This window comes from Oncorhynchus clarkii, chromosome 20 (assembly GCF_045791955.1).
Source record: "Oncorhynchus clarkii lewisi isolate Uvic-CL-2024 chromosome 20, UVic_Ocla_1.0, whole genome shotgun sequence".
Lineage (NCBI taxonomy): Eukaryota > Metazoa > Chordata > Actinopteri > Salmoniformes > Salmonidae > Oncorhynchus > Oncorhynchus clarkii.
In genome coordinates, this window is record NC_092166.1 from 66,367,880 (window position 1) to 66,382,008 (window position 14,129).

General features: G+C 44.9%; 1 protein-coding gene across 1 annotated transcript in view; it reads right to left on the reverse strand.

Moving 5' to 3' along the window:
- Window positions 1-346: 346 nt before the first annotated feature.
- Window positions 347-14,129, reverse strand: part of LOC139375661 (kinesin family member 19) — a 76,475-nt gene continuing 62,692 nt past the window's right edge. The window contains exons 9-19 of the mRNA XM_071117466.1: window positions 13,620-13,776; window positions 12,541-12,715; window positions 12,117-12,315; window positions 8,310-8,580; window positions 6,559-6,680; window positions 4,345-4,508; window positions 4,037-4,142; window positions 3,711-3,834; window positions 2,802-3,196; window positions 2,337-2,505; window positions 347-2,119 (exon numbers count right to left, since the gene is read on the reverse strand). Coding sequence (XP_070973567.1) covers window positions 1,992-2,119; window positions 2,337-2,505; window positions 2,802-3,196; window positions 3,711-3,834; window positions 4,037-4,142; window positions 4,345-4,508; window positions 6,559-6,680; window positions 8,310-8,580; window positions 12,117-12,315; window positions 12,541-12,715; window positions 13,620-13,776 — 2,010 coding nt within the window. The 3' untranslated portion in view covers window positions 347-1,991. The remainder of the gene's footprint in view (window positions 2,120-2,336; window positions 2,506-2,801; window positions 3,197-3,710; window positions 3,835-4,036; window positions 4,143-4,344; window positions 4,509-6,558; window positions 6,681-8,309; window positions 8,581-12,116; window positions 12,316-12,540; window positions 12,716-13,619; window positions 13,777-14,129) is intronic.

Sequence of the window (14,129 nt, forward strand, 5' to 3'; positions counted from 1 at the left end):
TGCAGCGCTTACATACGGTGTGGGGTGAAGTTGCCCTAGACACTGATATTGGATCAGTGTTCCCTACTAATGATTAAGGTTGTGATTGGGGAAAGGGAAGCTGATCCTAGATCTGTACCTAGGGTAGACTTCCCCAGAACGCTTACATACACATTAATCACATCACAAACATCTTTAGGTTTTTACTAGAATTTATTTAGTTATAAAATGTTTTTTTTTTTTTTACAAAACAAATAGAAAAAAATGTAAATATGAAAACAATGACAAAGACTGTAATTTGGATAATAACAAGAAAAGGCAGCCGTAAAATGGGAATAAAAAACAACAACCATCCACAGTTGGGAATGCGTTTTGAAGTGCCACATTGGGGGGGGGGGGGGGGATATTAAGCACATCTAACACAGGATCAAATCATGTCTGGGTAGGTGATAAGAAAAAGGCATAGACCGTGGGCTGTTTCAATGACTGTCCAAAATAGCACCATATTCCCTATTTAGTGCACTATTTTTGACCAAAGACCATATATGGAATACGGTGCCATTTGGGAAGCACACAATGTGAATGTATAGACTGTACATCAAGCTGAATACAAAAGTGCACAGTAATCATCCAGAAGGTCACGTTTCTCTGATCTCATTATGTGCTTTTGATAACTGAGATTGAGATTATACCTGGATTACAGCTCTATGTAGTAGTGAATGATAATAATAATATTCAAATCTACACTCAGAGAATGTTGATGTACTGGGTCCTGTTTTCTATCCTGAGTGCCAGTCTGTTTGTGTTATCATGCCAACTCTCTGTCACTCATTGTGATGCCAAACATTTGGCACCACAATGATAGTGATTAAGATGGCAAGAGCACAGATCTGGGACCAGGCTAGCTGTTTTCTCCATCCTCTAAATAATGTCCAGGACTTATTTGTAATTTAACTTCAAAGCAACAAGGTTGGATTGACCCAAAAACAGCTGCCTGACTGTCTATAAATTACATTAGTTAACATTTCTTAAAAATCAATTCATTCATTAGCTTGATGTAACATTGAGGCTTCATCAGCACATTATCATGATAATAAGCATTTAGTGTCATCAAAGCAGTATGATGTAGTCTACTAGTCTATTGTTGCGCAACAATTAGTACTGTCTGCTTTACAGCATAGGCCCTTACCACTCAGGTTCTACAACAGACGCATATGACACATTGGTTGTGATACAACTGATATTTTTGTGATACAACATAGTTTGTCTGCACAAAAAAATGTGTACACAACTATTGTGCGGTGAGAGTCCACAATGCTTGTAATTATTTTTACGGAGTAAAATTCTTGTGCCAAATCATTTGTACAACCCGAGTGTGTACAGAGCCATGGTAGCGGTCAGTGGTGGCCACTGGACGGTCACTCACAGGAACACTTGAGCAGTGGAAACGAGGGAAACGAGGAGCAAGGAAAAACAGTCACAGTGTGTCTGAAATGGCAACCTATTCCCCAATATAGTGCACTACTTTTGACCAGGGCCACTTGGGTGCCATTTTGGACTCACTCACAGACAGAAGAGTCATCTTTGGAGACTGTGATGGTGAGGTATTCAATCCTCTTGTCTAGGGGCATCATCCATCCTATTAGTGTCTCTCTATGTAATCAGCACAAGGAAAAGCTAGGTCTCTGGGTTCAACATACAGCCAGTGTGGAGGTGGGGGTCATGTGTAAGCCCCCTCTCATTGGGGGGCTCAAGGCTGCAGGGTTAGACTGGGCTGTAGGCCAATCAGGAGCATGAAGGTGGAGACTGGAGAGTCCAGTTTTGTACAGTCCAGTCCAGTCCAGTCTAGTCTAGTCCACATTCTCAGGGTCAGCTGGTCAGGGTAGTGCTGGTGTTGGGGGGTCCTGTGTAAGAAAACCCTGGGTCGTGTCCATTAGGCAACAAACATTGCTAAATGTTTTCCATTCCATGCCTTAATGAACATGACCCTAGAGTGGCAGGCTAGTAGGCCCTCAGTGCCTGCGGGTGCGCTGGCCTCCGGTGCCCGTGGTGGTGACGTAGAGTAGGGGCTGGGGCTGGCGCAGCTGGGACGCACGCTTCAGGTTGCTCAGATGGACTGGGGAGGACTCTGTGATGGGGCCTGTAAAAAGCATTAGAGCCCTGTTTACGAACAGTACAGTATGTCAATATATTTCATTAGCTACACAGTAAGGAGATAAGCCAATATCCAAGGGCAATTCATCCAATTTGTCCTGATGGTGGTGCTGTGGGTGCCATAGGCCTTGAACCCCGCCATGGATTTTTGCAGCAATATTTTGTATTTTTTAATCTAGAGGTGTAGGAAAAGGGAGGCTGACCTGTTTGGTGGTTGTTGTGGGGAAGCCGAACCTTGGTGAGAGGAGGGACCCCCCTGTGCTGTGGGCGTTGCAGGGGGGCCTGGGGCTGGCCGTTGATGTGGAGGTGGGGGTCTGAAGTGCTGTCCAGTGGGCGGACACGTTGGGCTGCCATGGTCTTAGACTGAGACAGCTGAGCAGGGGGAGGGATTGAGAAGTGTGTTAGGGCTGATATCATGTAGGCTATGTACTGTAACATTGTCTGCGGTTGGAGCCCCTTTATATGTCTAGACTTTATACTTTCCTCTCTTTATATATTTATATGTCTATGTAGACTTTATACTTTCCTCTCTTTATATATCTATATAGACTTCATATGTCAATCAATCAATACATCAATCAATCAATCACAGCTGCTGATGACTCTACTAACATACATTACTGAATAATAAAATCCTCAGGGAGCTAGATAATGAACACGCTACTTACTGCTTGACCTGTGACCTCGAATGAGCGGGAGCGTCTCTTCCGGCGGCGAGCCTCGAAGTCCTGCTCACGCAGGGTGGGGTTTGGGTTCTTGGGGGCGGGCTGGCGGTTGCGTGTGCGTGTCCAGGTGCCCTGGGAGCCAGGCCCCTCCCCTGTGCTGCTGGATAGGTTCTCATCTGAGGTGGCGTGGCGGAGCTCGGGGCTGGGCTGCCGGCCGCGAAGCAGGGCCAGGCCCCTAGGGGGCGCCTCACTCAGAGACAGGCTGCTCTTGTGCTTCTTGGGGTCCAGGGGGGAGGGAGGAGGGGGCAGCCTCAGGGCGTCCACTTCCAGGGCTTTGGAGCGGCGGCAAGCAGCCTTCACTGCGATGTTGTGGATCCCTTTGAGGATCTGCTGCCTCTCTGTTGAATCAAGGGAGACATTTGATTAGTAGGACATCGAGACAGAGGTTCTACTACGAACGCATCTAGTACACCAGCACCCTGAAGATATTAAAATATAAACGTTATTCTCCCCAATCGTCCCTAGATTATATAACGGCTATATTCTGTATTCGATCAGTTTGTGGTCTGTGCCCACAACTACAGATGTAGGATCTTAATTTGATCACACTGTTGCATGAGTACTTTCCTGCAATGCAGAAAATATAAAACTTGTAGTGTATTTAAGGTTTAAAAAGGCTTCTAAAGTTTGTAATTTCCACTTTGAAATTTCAGACTTGATTTTCCTTTACGACAAATGTATCAATCTCTACAAAAATGTCCATTAATTATAGTCACATAATAATTCATATGACCTGTTGTAGCAAACTGACCGCTGTAGCAAACTGGCTCAAATTAAGATCCTATATCTGTACCCAAAGTACTCCCTATTCCGTAACACTCCTGTCTGCTGTAGCCATTGGGGGTCGCTTACCCTTGCGTGTGAGGGGGACATCCTGGCCCGTCTCGCTGCTCTCAGGGGAGGAGTCCAGGTGACTGCTGACACTGTGGCTGAGGTGGCAGTAGCTCAGAGTGGTCTCTGGAGCCAATGGCTGCAGCTGTAGAGGACAGAGGAGAGGGGACATGTGGCATTATACTCACACTCTCAGACGGGAGTATATACATATGAAACCTGGTAGAAATGTTGCCCTGATATGGCTGTAGCCTCCATTACTATGGAGTCTCCACACTTCAGGTGTAATGGCAACAGCTGTATCGGCCCTAGTATATATCACAGTGTGGATGGTACGGGGTTCTCACCTCTCTGTTCCCCTGGCCATTGATGTGGATGGGAGGAGGGGTCATCACAGCAGAATGTTTCATCTGTCTGGCATGGGGAATGCTCTTAAACACCCGGTTGTTGTCTCTGTGAGAGGGAGCAGGAAGGAGGTAGGGGGAAGGAGAAATATAGATAGAGAGCGAGAGAGAGAGAAAGAACGACAGAGAGAGAAAAAGTCAGTTAGACGAATGTCCTTCTATAGAAGGTGGAGATACAGACTAAAGTGTTTCTTCTTCCTAAACCAACCACCACCGTCTCTCCCGTCCTCCAAATCCCTCTGTCCTCTTACCCTTCAGCTTCAGGTAGGATAGGTGGCAGGGTGTGTCTGCGGGCCTTGGCCCTGCCATGCCTGGTCTCTGAGCCCATGGTGCGAACGCTCTCCTGGTCTGAGTCCACGTCCTGCAGCAGGCCACGACCTCGGCTGGGTAGGCTGATCTTGGGCAGGGAGGCCTCCTGGAGACAGCAAATGGTAGAGGAGGAAGGATACGTTTATATACACTGCTCAAAAAAATAAAGGGAACACTAAAATAACACATCCTAGATCTGAATGAATGAAATATTCTTTACATAGTTGAATGTGCTGACAACAAAATCACACAAAAATTATCAATGGAAATCAAATTTATCAACCCATGGAGGTCTGGATTTGGAGTCACACTCAAAATGAAAGTGGAAAACCACACTACAGGCTGATCCAACTTTGATGTAATGTCCTTAAAACAAGTCAAAATGGGCCTCCCGGTGGCGCAGTGGTTAAGGGCGCTGTACTGCAGTGCCAGCTGTGCCATCAGAGACTCTGGGTTCGTGACCGGGAGGTCCGTGGGGCGAAGCACCAGCGACTCCTGTGGCGGGCCGGGCGCAGTGAGCACTAACCAAGGTTGCCAGGTGCACGGTGTTCCTCCGACACATTGGTGCGGTTGGATGCGCGCTATGTTAAGAAGCAGTGCGGCTTGGTTGGGTTGTGTATTGGAGGACGCATGACTTTCAACCTTCATCTCTCCCGAGCCCGTACGGGAGTTGTAGCGATGAGACAAGATAGTAGCTACTAAAAACAATTGGATACATTGAAATTGGGGAGAAAACGGGGTAAAATATATATATTTTTTTAAACAAGTCAAAATGAGGCTCATTTGCGTGTTGCCTCCACGTGCCTGTATGACCTCCCTACCTCCCGACCTCCCATGCTCCTGATGAGGTGGCGGATGGTCTCCTGAGGGATCTCCTCCCAGACCTGGACTAAAGCATCCGCCAACTCCTGGACAGTCTGTGGTGCAACGTGGCGTTGGTAGATGGAGCGAGACATTATGTCCCAGATGTGCTCAATTGGATTCAGGTCTGGGGAACGGGCAGGCCAGTCCATAGCATCAATGCCTTCCTCTTGCAGGAACTGCTGACACACTCCAGCCACAGGAGGTCTAGCATTGTCTTGCATTAGGAGGAACCCAGGGCCAACCGCACCAGCATATGGTCTCACAAGGGGTCTGAGGATCTCATCTCGGTACCTAATGGCAGGCTGTGCGGCCCCCCAAAGAAATGCCACCCCACACCATGACTGACCCACCGCCAAACCGGTCATGCTGGAGGATGTTGCAGTCAGCAGAACCTTCTCCACGGCGTCTCCAGACTCTGTCACGTCTGTCACATGTGCTCAGTATGAACCTGCTTTCATCTGTGAAGAGCACAGGGCGCCAGTGGCGAATTTGCCAATCTTGGTGTTCTCTGGCAAATGCCACACGTCCTGCACGGTGTTGGGCTGTAAGCACAACCCCCAGCTGTGGACATCGGGCCCTCATACCACCCTCATGGAGTCTGTTTCTGACCGTTTGAGCAGACACATGCACATTTGTGGCCTGCTGGAGGTCATTTTGCAGGGCTCTGGCAGTGCTCCTCCTGCTCCTCCTTGCACAAAGGCGGAGGTAGCGGTCCTGCTGCTGGGTTGTTGCCCTCCTACGGCCTCCTCCACGTCTCCTGATGTACTGGCCTGTCTCCTGGTAGCGCCTCCATGCTCTGGACACTACGCTGACAGACACAGCAAACCTTCTTGCCACAGCTCGCATTGATGGTTGTAGACTCCGTCTCATGCTACCACTAGAGTGAAAGCATCGCCAGCATTAAAAAGTGACCAAAACATCAGCCAGGAAGCATAGGAACTGAGAAGTGGTCTGTTGTCACCACCTGCATAACCACTCCTTTATTGGGGGTGTCTTGCTAATTGCCTATAATTTCCACCTGTTGTCTATTCCATTTACACAACAGCATGTGAAATTTATTGTCAATCAGTGTTGCTTCCTAAGTGGACAGTTTGATTTCACAGAAATTGACTTGGAGTTACATTGTGTTGTTTAAGTGTTCCCTTTATTTTTTTGAGCAGTGTATTATAATTGTGTGTGATCTCGGTTTCAATCTTAATCACGTTCTCTATCTGAGTCCAGTGATCTTGTCCAGGGCTGTTCATGTGTGTGTGTGCATGTGTGTGGTGTGTGTGTGTGTATCTGTTGCCTACCTTGAGTGTGCATCCAGTGACCTTGTCCAGGGCCATGGCTCTGTCCAGGTTCCTCTCGTCCAGCTCTCTCATGTACATCCCATACAGCTCCTGAAGGTGGGGGGGCACCAGAAGGCTGTGGTCTGCAGCAACACAACACAGGTTAGAATACTAGTCACACTACAACACAACATCAACCATGTTAGAGTAGTCATACTACAACACTAAACATACAACTACGGAAGAGTATTACAGCCAAGTAAAGAGAAAACAGAAATAAACAGCGACAGGTGGTGGTAGTTAGATTATTATTTTTTGCACAATAGTATTTAAAGTGGCAATATTTTGAAATGTAATCATGAGAATAAAGCCAACATTTTTGGAATAAAGTCACAGTTATATTTCAAGATTAACGTAGGAGATTTGGTTAAGTACATGTCTCCCTGCCTCCCTGTTGATGTGCACTCCACTGTGGAAATGTCTGAGTTAGATGACATGGGGAAACTATACTTTAGAATTGGCTTTAGTAAGAAGGATCTAATAACTTGCGCACACACACACACACACACACACACACACACACAATTTCAGACTAAAGGCATACACTCTTATAACGGCAATGGTGAGCACTAACAAACAAAATAAGTTCTTGCCACTGTCACTGAATGCGAAGAGAACTGGGGTTTGGGGGCAGCCCTTGAGCCCGACAGAGACGCGCAATCCTAGTTCATGCAATCCGTGACCTACTTTCACAAGATAATAAACTGGCTGGCATAGGCCTATGAGGATACTTCATTGGAAGTGTAGCATACATAAAACACCATTGATCGCGCACAAATTTGTAAGTTAACCTTTCGACATGTAGGCTGCTGGCCTAGCTGTTACTCCCTAAAATATACTATGCACGATGTTGGCAGACGCAGGGGTTTGAGGATAACATTGTAGCGTTGCGTGCATCAGGGACTGATGTCTCTTTGCAGTCTGACCACGCACCATGGCCGTTAGAATGGTATTGCTTTGGGGATACTGTGTGTGTGTGTGTGTGTGTGAGACGCCTGTTTGAACGAGTGTTTTAGATGCTCTTGCCACACACACCTGTCTCTACCTATGTAATCACACAGACAGATAAAATACCTCATCAGAGCCCGTGTGGTTCATCCTTCTGAAAAGAATCTGTGGCACCACCTCTTCCAGGTCCTAATAGGCCGACTTATAATAATATGGTTATTATGTCCTAAAAGAGAAAGGATTTCCTTTTTTACCAAAGCCAATTCTAAAGTATAGTTTTATCAGGTCATCTAACTGCAGGCATTCCACGGTGATGTGCACAGCAACAGTGAGCCAAAGGAAACAAGCAGTTAATCAAACCCCTACTTTAATCTGGAAATATAACTTCGACTTTATTCTCAAAATTTAATTTCAAGTTTATTGTCGAAATATTGCCACTTTATTGTATAAATATTGCCACTTTATTCACAAAATTGTATTTAGACTTTATTCTCAAAATATTTTTTGAAGTACCATCCCCGTAGCTGTTAATTTATTTTTTCTCTTTCCTTAGTACTAATACTCTTCCCTACACAACACTTACATACACACCATTTAAATGTTACTCATTCAATCAATCTCACTGCGTTTGCAAGATCACTAAAATGTAGACCCTGGATAGTGACTTCTAGAGCTCCTCTTCAAAAATACCGAAGTCTGAAGTCTATAGCCATTGTAGTAAAACAAATGAAGTAGTGTTTGTTTACGGTGTTGTTTGGACACACCGTTAATGAACTGTCTCTGCTGCTGGATGATCTCGTCACAGAGGTGGCGGTGCTGCTCGAAACGCTGCACCACAAAGTTCTTCTGCCGGATCACGTTGTCTTTGAGCAGGGCGTGGGACTGCATCTTAGCGTTCTCGATCTCCAGCTCGTGGACCTTACAGAGGAGGCCCAGCACCTCCCTCTGCTCCTCGCAGCTCACCCTGCGAGGGAGCAGCTCCTCCAGGCGCCTGGCCCGCTCGCGCAGCTCCACAAAGTGGCTCTCTAGCGACGCCTACAGGACATGAGGACAAACAGCAGGCAGGGCTTAATGGAATCCTCACCATAGTAGGTTCTCATCATGGTACACGTGGGTCTACTGTACAAGGGGAGGCTGGTGGGAGTAGATTAAATGGAATAAACCATTGTAAACCATGTGCTTAATACCGTTCTATTCATTACAATTCAGCCATGACAATGAGTCCGTCCTCCAATACCACCGGCCACCTCTGTACTGTACAATAGAGAGCAATAGTAATGGATGCTTTTAGTAAGCACTAACGGATGCTAACTCCGCCATGGATCGTTGGTCAAAGCCTATGGGGAAATTTATGGATTTTTTGGATAAACACCAAAAATAAAGTATGTGATAAACACAGGTTTAGGAGATCTTATCTCTATTGTTCAGCTATTTTGAAGCATTTATGTAATGAAAACAAGCACATGAAGCGAATAAAAGGCTTCATAATTCATAAAGGTCACGTTAACTGACTGATATTACAGTGCCTGTGGGTGGCAGGTGTCATAGCGGTTAAGAGCATTGGGCCAGTAACCGAAAGGTCACTAGTTTGATTCCCTGAGCCGGCAAGGTGGAAAAATCGGTCATTCTGCCCAAGTTAACCCCCAACAATTGCTCCCGGGTGCCAATGATTTCAATTAAGGCAGCCTCTCTGATTCAGAGGGATTGGGTTAAATGCGGTAGACACATTTTGGTTGAATGCATTCAGAGCTGTGCAGCTGCCTAGGTTTCCCCTTTCCCTATAGAAAGTCTACACCCTCTTGAACCTTTTTCACATTTTGTTGCGTTACAAAGTGGGATTTAAATATATTGAATTGAAAAGATAATTCAACAAATCTTTTACAAATTAATAAACATTTTAAAATGAAAATATTGTCATTGCATAAGTATTCACCCCCTTTGTTTAGGCAAACCTAAATGAGTTCAGAAGTCAAATATTGCCCAACAAATCACATAAGATATATGGACTCACTCTGTGTGAAATAGTAGGGATTGGCATTACTTTTTAATGACTACACCTTCCTCTGTCCCCCATACATACAACATCATACACCATACAACAATAATAAGGTCCCTCAGTCAAGTATTGAATTTCAAGAACAGATTCAACTACAAAGACCACAGAGCTTTTCGAAAGCCTCATAAAGAAGGGCAGTGATTGGTAGATGAGTAACAATAACAAATCAGACATTGAATATTCTGTATCTTTAAGCATGGTCAAGTTAATAATTATGTTCTGGACGATGTATTAAACTACCCAGACACATCAAAGATGCAGACGTCCTTCTGAACGGAGCTGCAGGACAGGAAGGAAACTGCTCAGGGATGTCACCATGAGTTCAATGGGGATTTAAAACAGCTACAGAGTTCAATGGCTGTGATGGGAGAAAACTGAGGACGGATCAACAACATTGTAGTGACTCCAAAATAATGACCTAAATGACAGAGTGAAAAGAAGAATACAAATGTACCAAAGGAATACACTATTTGGCCTAAATGCAATTATTCAAGTATGGTATGTTGGTGGCTGCATCATGTTATGGGTATGCTTGACATCAGCAAAGCCTGGGGAGTTTTTCAGGATGAAAAGAAATGGGATGGAGCAAAGCACAGGCAAAATCCTAGAGGAAAACCTGCTTATGGTTTATGGTCAGATTTGCCAAATGGAGGGCGAGGGAGAGCTTTGAATGAGTCTGTGTGTGGAGTAAAGGTGGTCTAGAGTTTTTTTTTTGTGGGGACCTTCAGTCTGCTCAGTCTTACACCAGACACTGGGTGGGGAATTCACATTTCAGCAGGACAATAACCTATAACTCAAAGCCAAATCTGCACTGGAGTTGTTTACCAAGAAGACAGTGACTGTTCCTGAGTTTTGACTTAAATCTGATTGAGAATCTGTGGAGAGACTTGAAAATTCCTGTCTAGCCATGATTTCCAAAACCTTGATAGAGCTTGAAGAATAAAAAAAAAACAATATTGCACAATACCGGAGTGCAAAGCTTCTTCTGAAACTCACCAAATCAGACTCACAGCTGTAATATTAGTGTTATACTATTATTTTTCATTAATCTTAGAGAAATACATTTTTGTTTGTATTACTGTCGTTGGTTTGGGCTGCGTTTTTTTTTTTTTACTGTTAAGCAGGTGTATTTTCACGGGACTGTTACGCCCAGAGGATTGTTTCCTCCGTTTGGGTTACTAGACTGCGTTCCTGTGTTCTTGTGGCTACGTTTGTGGGCCTGTACCTGTTGTGTTGGTGGACAGTAAATAAACGCCCTACTTGGATATTCTTGCTCTCCTGCGCCTGACTCCACACCCACCTCTCCTAGGGAGATACTGACACTTGCCTAGTTAAATAAAGGTAAAAATAATTAAAAAATAGAACAAAATGCATGCGATCTCCTAAGCCTGTGTTAACCTCAGACCTAATTTTCAGGTTTTATACATGGACCAATGAGCCATGCATGGCTAACTCATTTCCTTTTTTTAGGACTACGAGCTCTGTTGTCTAGTTCACAAGGTAGACTCAGCAATATGACATAGATGCAGAAAGTAAACAGCATAGTGGCTACATTTTTGTAACAACTAAGAGCGTTGAAGCTCTACTTCTCCGCTGTTTTAGTCCAGGGGCTACACCACGCTCTTAACAGCGTGAAGCGAACCCATGCACATGCGCAGAAACTGTGTTTGACTTTGTGAGAGAGAAGTCTTGCATCTCACTCATCTCAATATCTGCGGTGCTGCTCGTGGCAACGTCATTTCACAGAGTCTACCTTTAAGCTGAGTCTACATTAAAACAGTTTCTATCTCCAGGCCATCAGACTTTTTAATAGTCACCACTAGCTAGACTCCTCCCAGTATCCTGTCCTGAACTTTAGTCACTTATTAGCCGGCTCCCACCCGGTACTCAACCCTGCCCTATGTACATAGTCATCGATCACTGGTTACTTGAATCATGTTTACATACTGTTTTACCCACTTTATATGTATATACTGTATTGTAGTCATGGATCATCCTATATAAATACTGCTGAACACACATTTTATATTCATATAATGTTTATACACACCATGATATATATATTTATATTCTAGACTAACTTTGCTCTATATTTCTATATTCCTTTATTTTTAGGATTTGAGTGTAATGTTTTGTATTGTTAGGTATTACTGCACTGTTGGAGCTAGAAACATAAGCATTTCACTGTACCTGCGATAACCTCTGCAAAATATGTGTACGCTACCAGATTTGATTTGAAGCTGGGTAGCCTAAGACAGGGTTTCCCAAACTCCATCCTGTGGCCCCCGTGGGTTCACTTTTAGTTTTTTTGCCCTAGCACTACACAGCTGATTAAAATAACCAACTCATCATCAAACTATGATTATTTGAACCAGCTGTATAATGCTAGGGCAAAACCCCAAAACCTGCACCGACAGGGAACCCCTGGACCAAGTTTGGAAAACTCTGGCCTAAGCTGTGTGTGTGATTCTGTAGTTCCCTCTAGAGGTGAGAACGGGGGACTACAATAACCTACCTTCTGTTTGCGTATCTTCTTTTGTTCAGCCATGAGAGTGACCAGATTCTCCCTGGCCATGGCTACTTCCTGGGTCTCAGTGCTGTCTGGGGGAGACTCAGGGCAGTCAGAGTCCTTCTCACTCTCCTCCTTACTGAAGCTCTCCTTCCTCCTCTCCGCGCGCCACTTCCTGCGACGACGACTCCGCTCCTGCTCCCAACTACAGGAGGGCACAAACAACAGGGGTTGAGACACACTTATGTTATCTATCACAGTAATTTAACTGCTACAGGTAAAGGCTACAGGTATAGAGGCAGTGGTATGAGATTATTGTAGGTCACAAATGGTACCCTATTCCCTATATAGAGCCCTATTGGCGCTGGACATAAGTAGTGCACTATATAGGGAATAGAGTGCCATTTGAGACGCATCCTAAGACACATACTCTGCGATGGTGAGCAGGTGTTTGGAGGTGTCCATCTGGATCTCCATGTTGCTGTTGTCCAGCTCCATCAGGCTCCTCCTGATCTCCATCTGGCTCCTGAAGGCCTCTAGGAGCTGTTCCCTCAGCTGGTCCATCTCTGCCCGGCTCGCCTGCGTGCTGTGGGCCTGCACCTCCGCTGTGTTGGTGGCAGTGGAGGAGAGAAGTGTTATTGTCTGTTGGAGGCACACACACACACGTTTTGTTCTTCTATCCTCGTGGGGACCTACAATTAATTTCTATAGTGGGGATCTAAAACTAATCTCCATAGTGGGGACCTAAAATTAATCTCCATAGTGGGGACCTAAAATGAATCTCCATAGTGGGGACCTAAAATGAATCTCCATAGTGGGGACCTAAAATGAATCTCCATAGTGGGGACCTAAAATGAATCTCCATAGTGGGGACCTAAAATGAATCTCCATAGTGGGGACCTAAAATGAATCTCCATAGTGGGGACCTAAAATGAATCTCCATAGTGGGGACCTAAAATGAATCTCCATAGTGGGGACCTAAAATGAATCTCCATAGTGGGGACCTAAAATGAATCTCCATAGTGGGGACCTAAAATGAATCTCCATAGTGGGGACCTAAAATGAATCTCCATAGTGGGGACCTAAAATGAATCTCCATAGTGGGGACCTAAAATGAATCTCCATAGTGGGGACCTAAAATGAATCTCCATAGTGGGGACCTAAAATGAATCTCCATAGTGGGGACTTAAAATGTATTTCCATTCAAAATCCTATTTTCCACATACCTAACCTTAACCCAAACCCTAAATCCTAACCCTAACCCCTTACACTAGCTCTAACCCTAAACCTAACCCCTAAGGTTAAAATAGCCTTTGTCCTCATGGGGGCGTGGGAAATATCCCAATGAGGGAGAATTTTCCTTGTCTTATTATCCTTGTGGGGACTTTGGAGATTTTAGGTCCCCACAAAGATAGAAGAACCAACCAACACACACACACACACACACACACACACACACACACAGTGAGGAGGCGAGGGAACAATTAGAGGTCAAGGTAAGGTCCTTACCCTGGACATGGCGGATGTCAGCTCGGTCAAGGTTGAGCTGACGTCCAGCCTGATCAGCGATCTTCTTTTTGAGCCGCTGGATCTCGCTGCGCAGGTCAGAGATGATGTTGGTGTACTGAGCAATGTGGTAGGACACATTCAGCAGGTTCCTCTTTACCTGGAGAGAGAACTGTGTTATAACAGTGGAATAACTGTGTAATAACTGTGTAATAACTGTGTTATAGCTGTGTAATAACATGGTGTACTGATGATTTAGTAGCACACGTTCAGCAAGGAGGAACCTATTGATTAACTATGAAGCCTAATATTGACTGGTTTGGTGCTTTGTTATAACTGTGTTATACTGCAGACCTAACGGCATCTTTAACTTGCTCTTTGGGGGGGGTATATGCTGGTTTACTCTAAATCACTTTGTGATAACTGTGTTTAATTAAAAAGGGCTTTTTGATTGGTTGGTTGATTGATTGATTTGAAAATTGAAAGATAGGAGAAAAACTTCAGTTGTCCCAC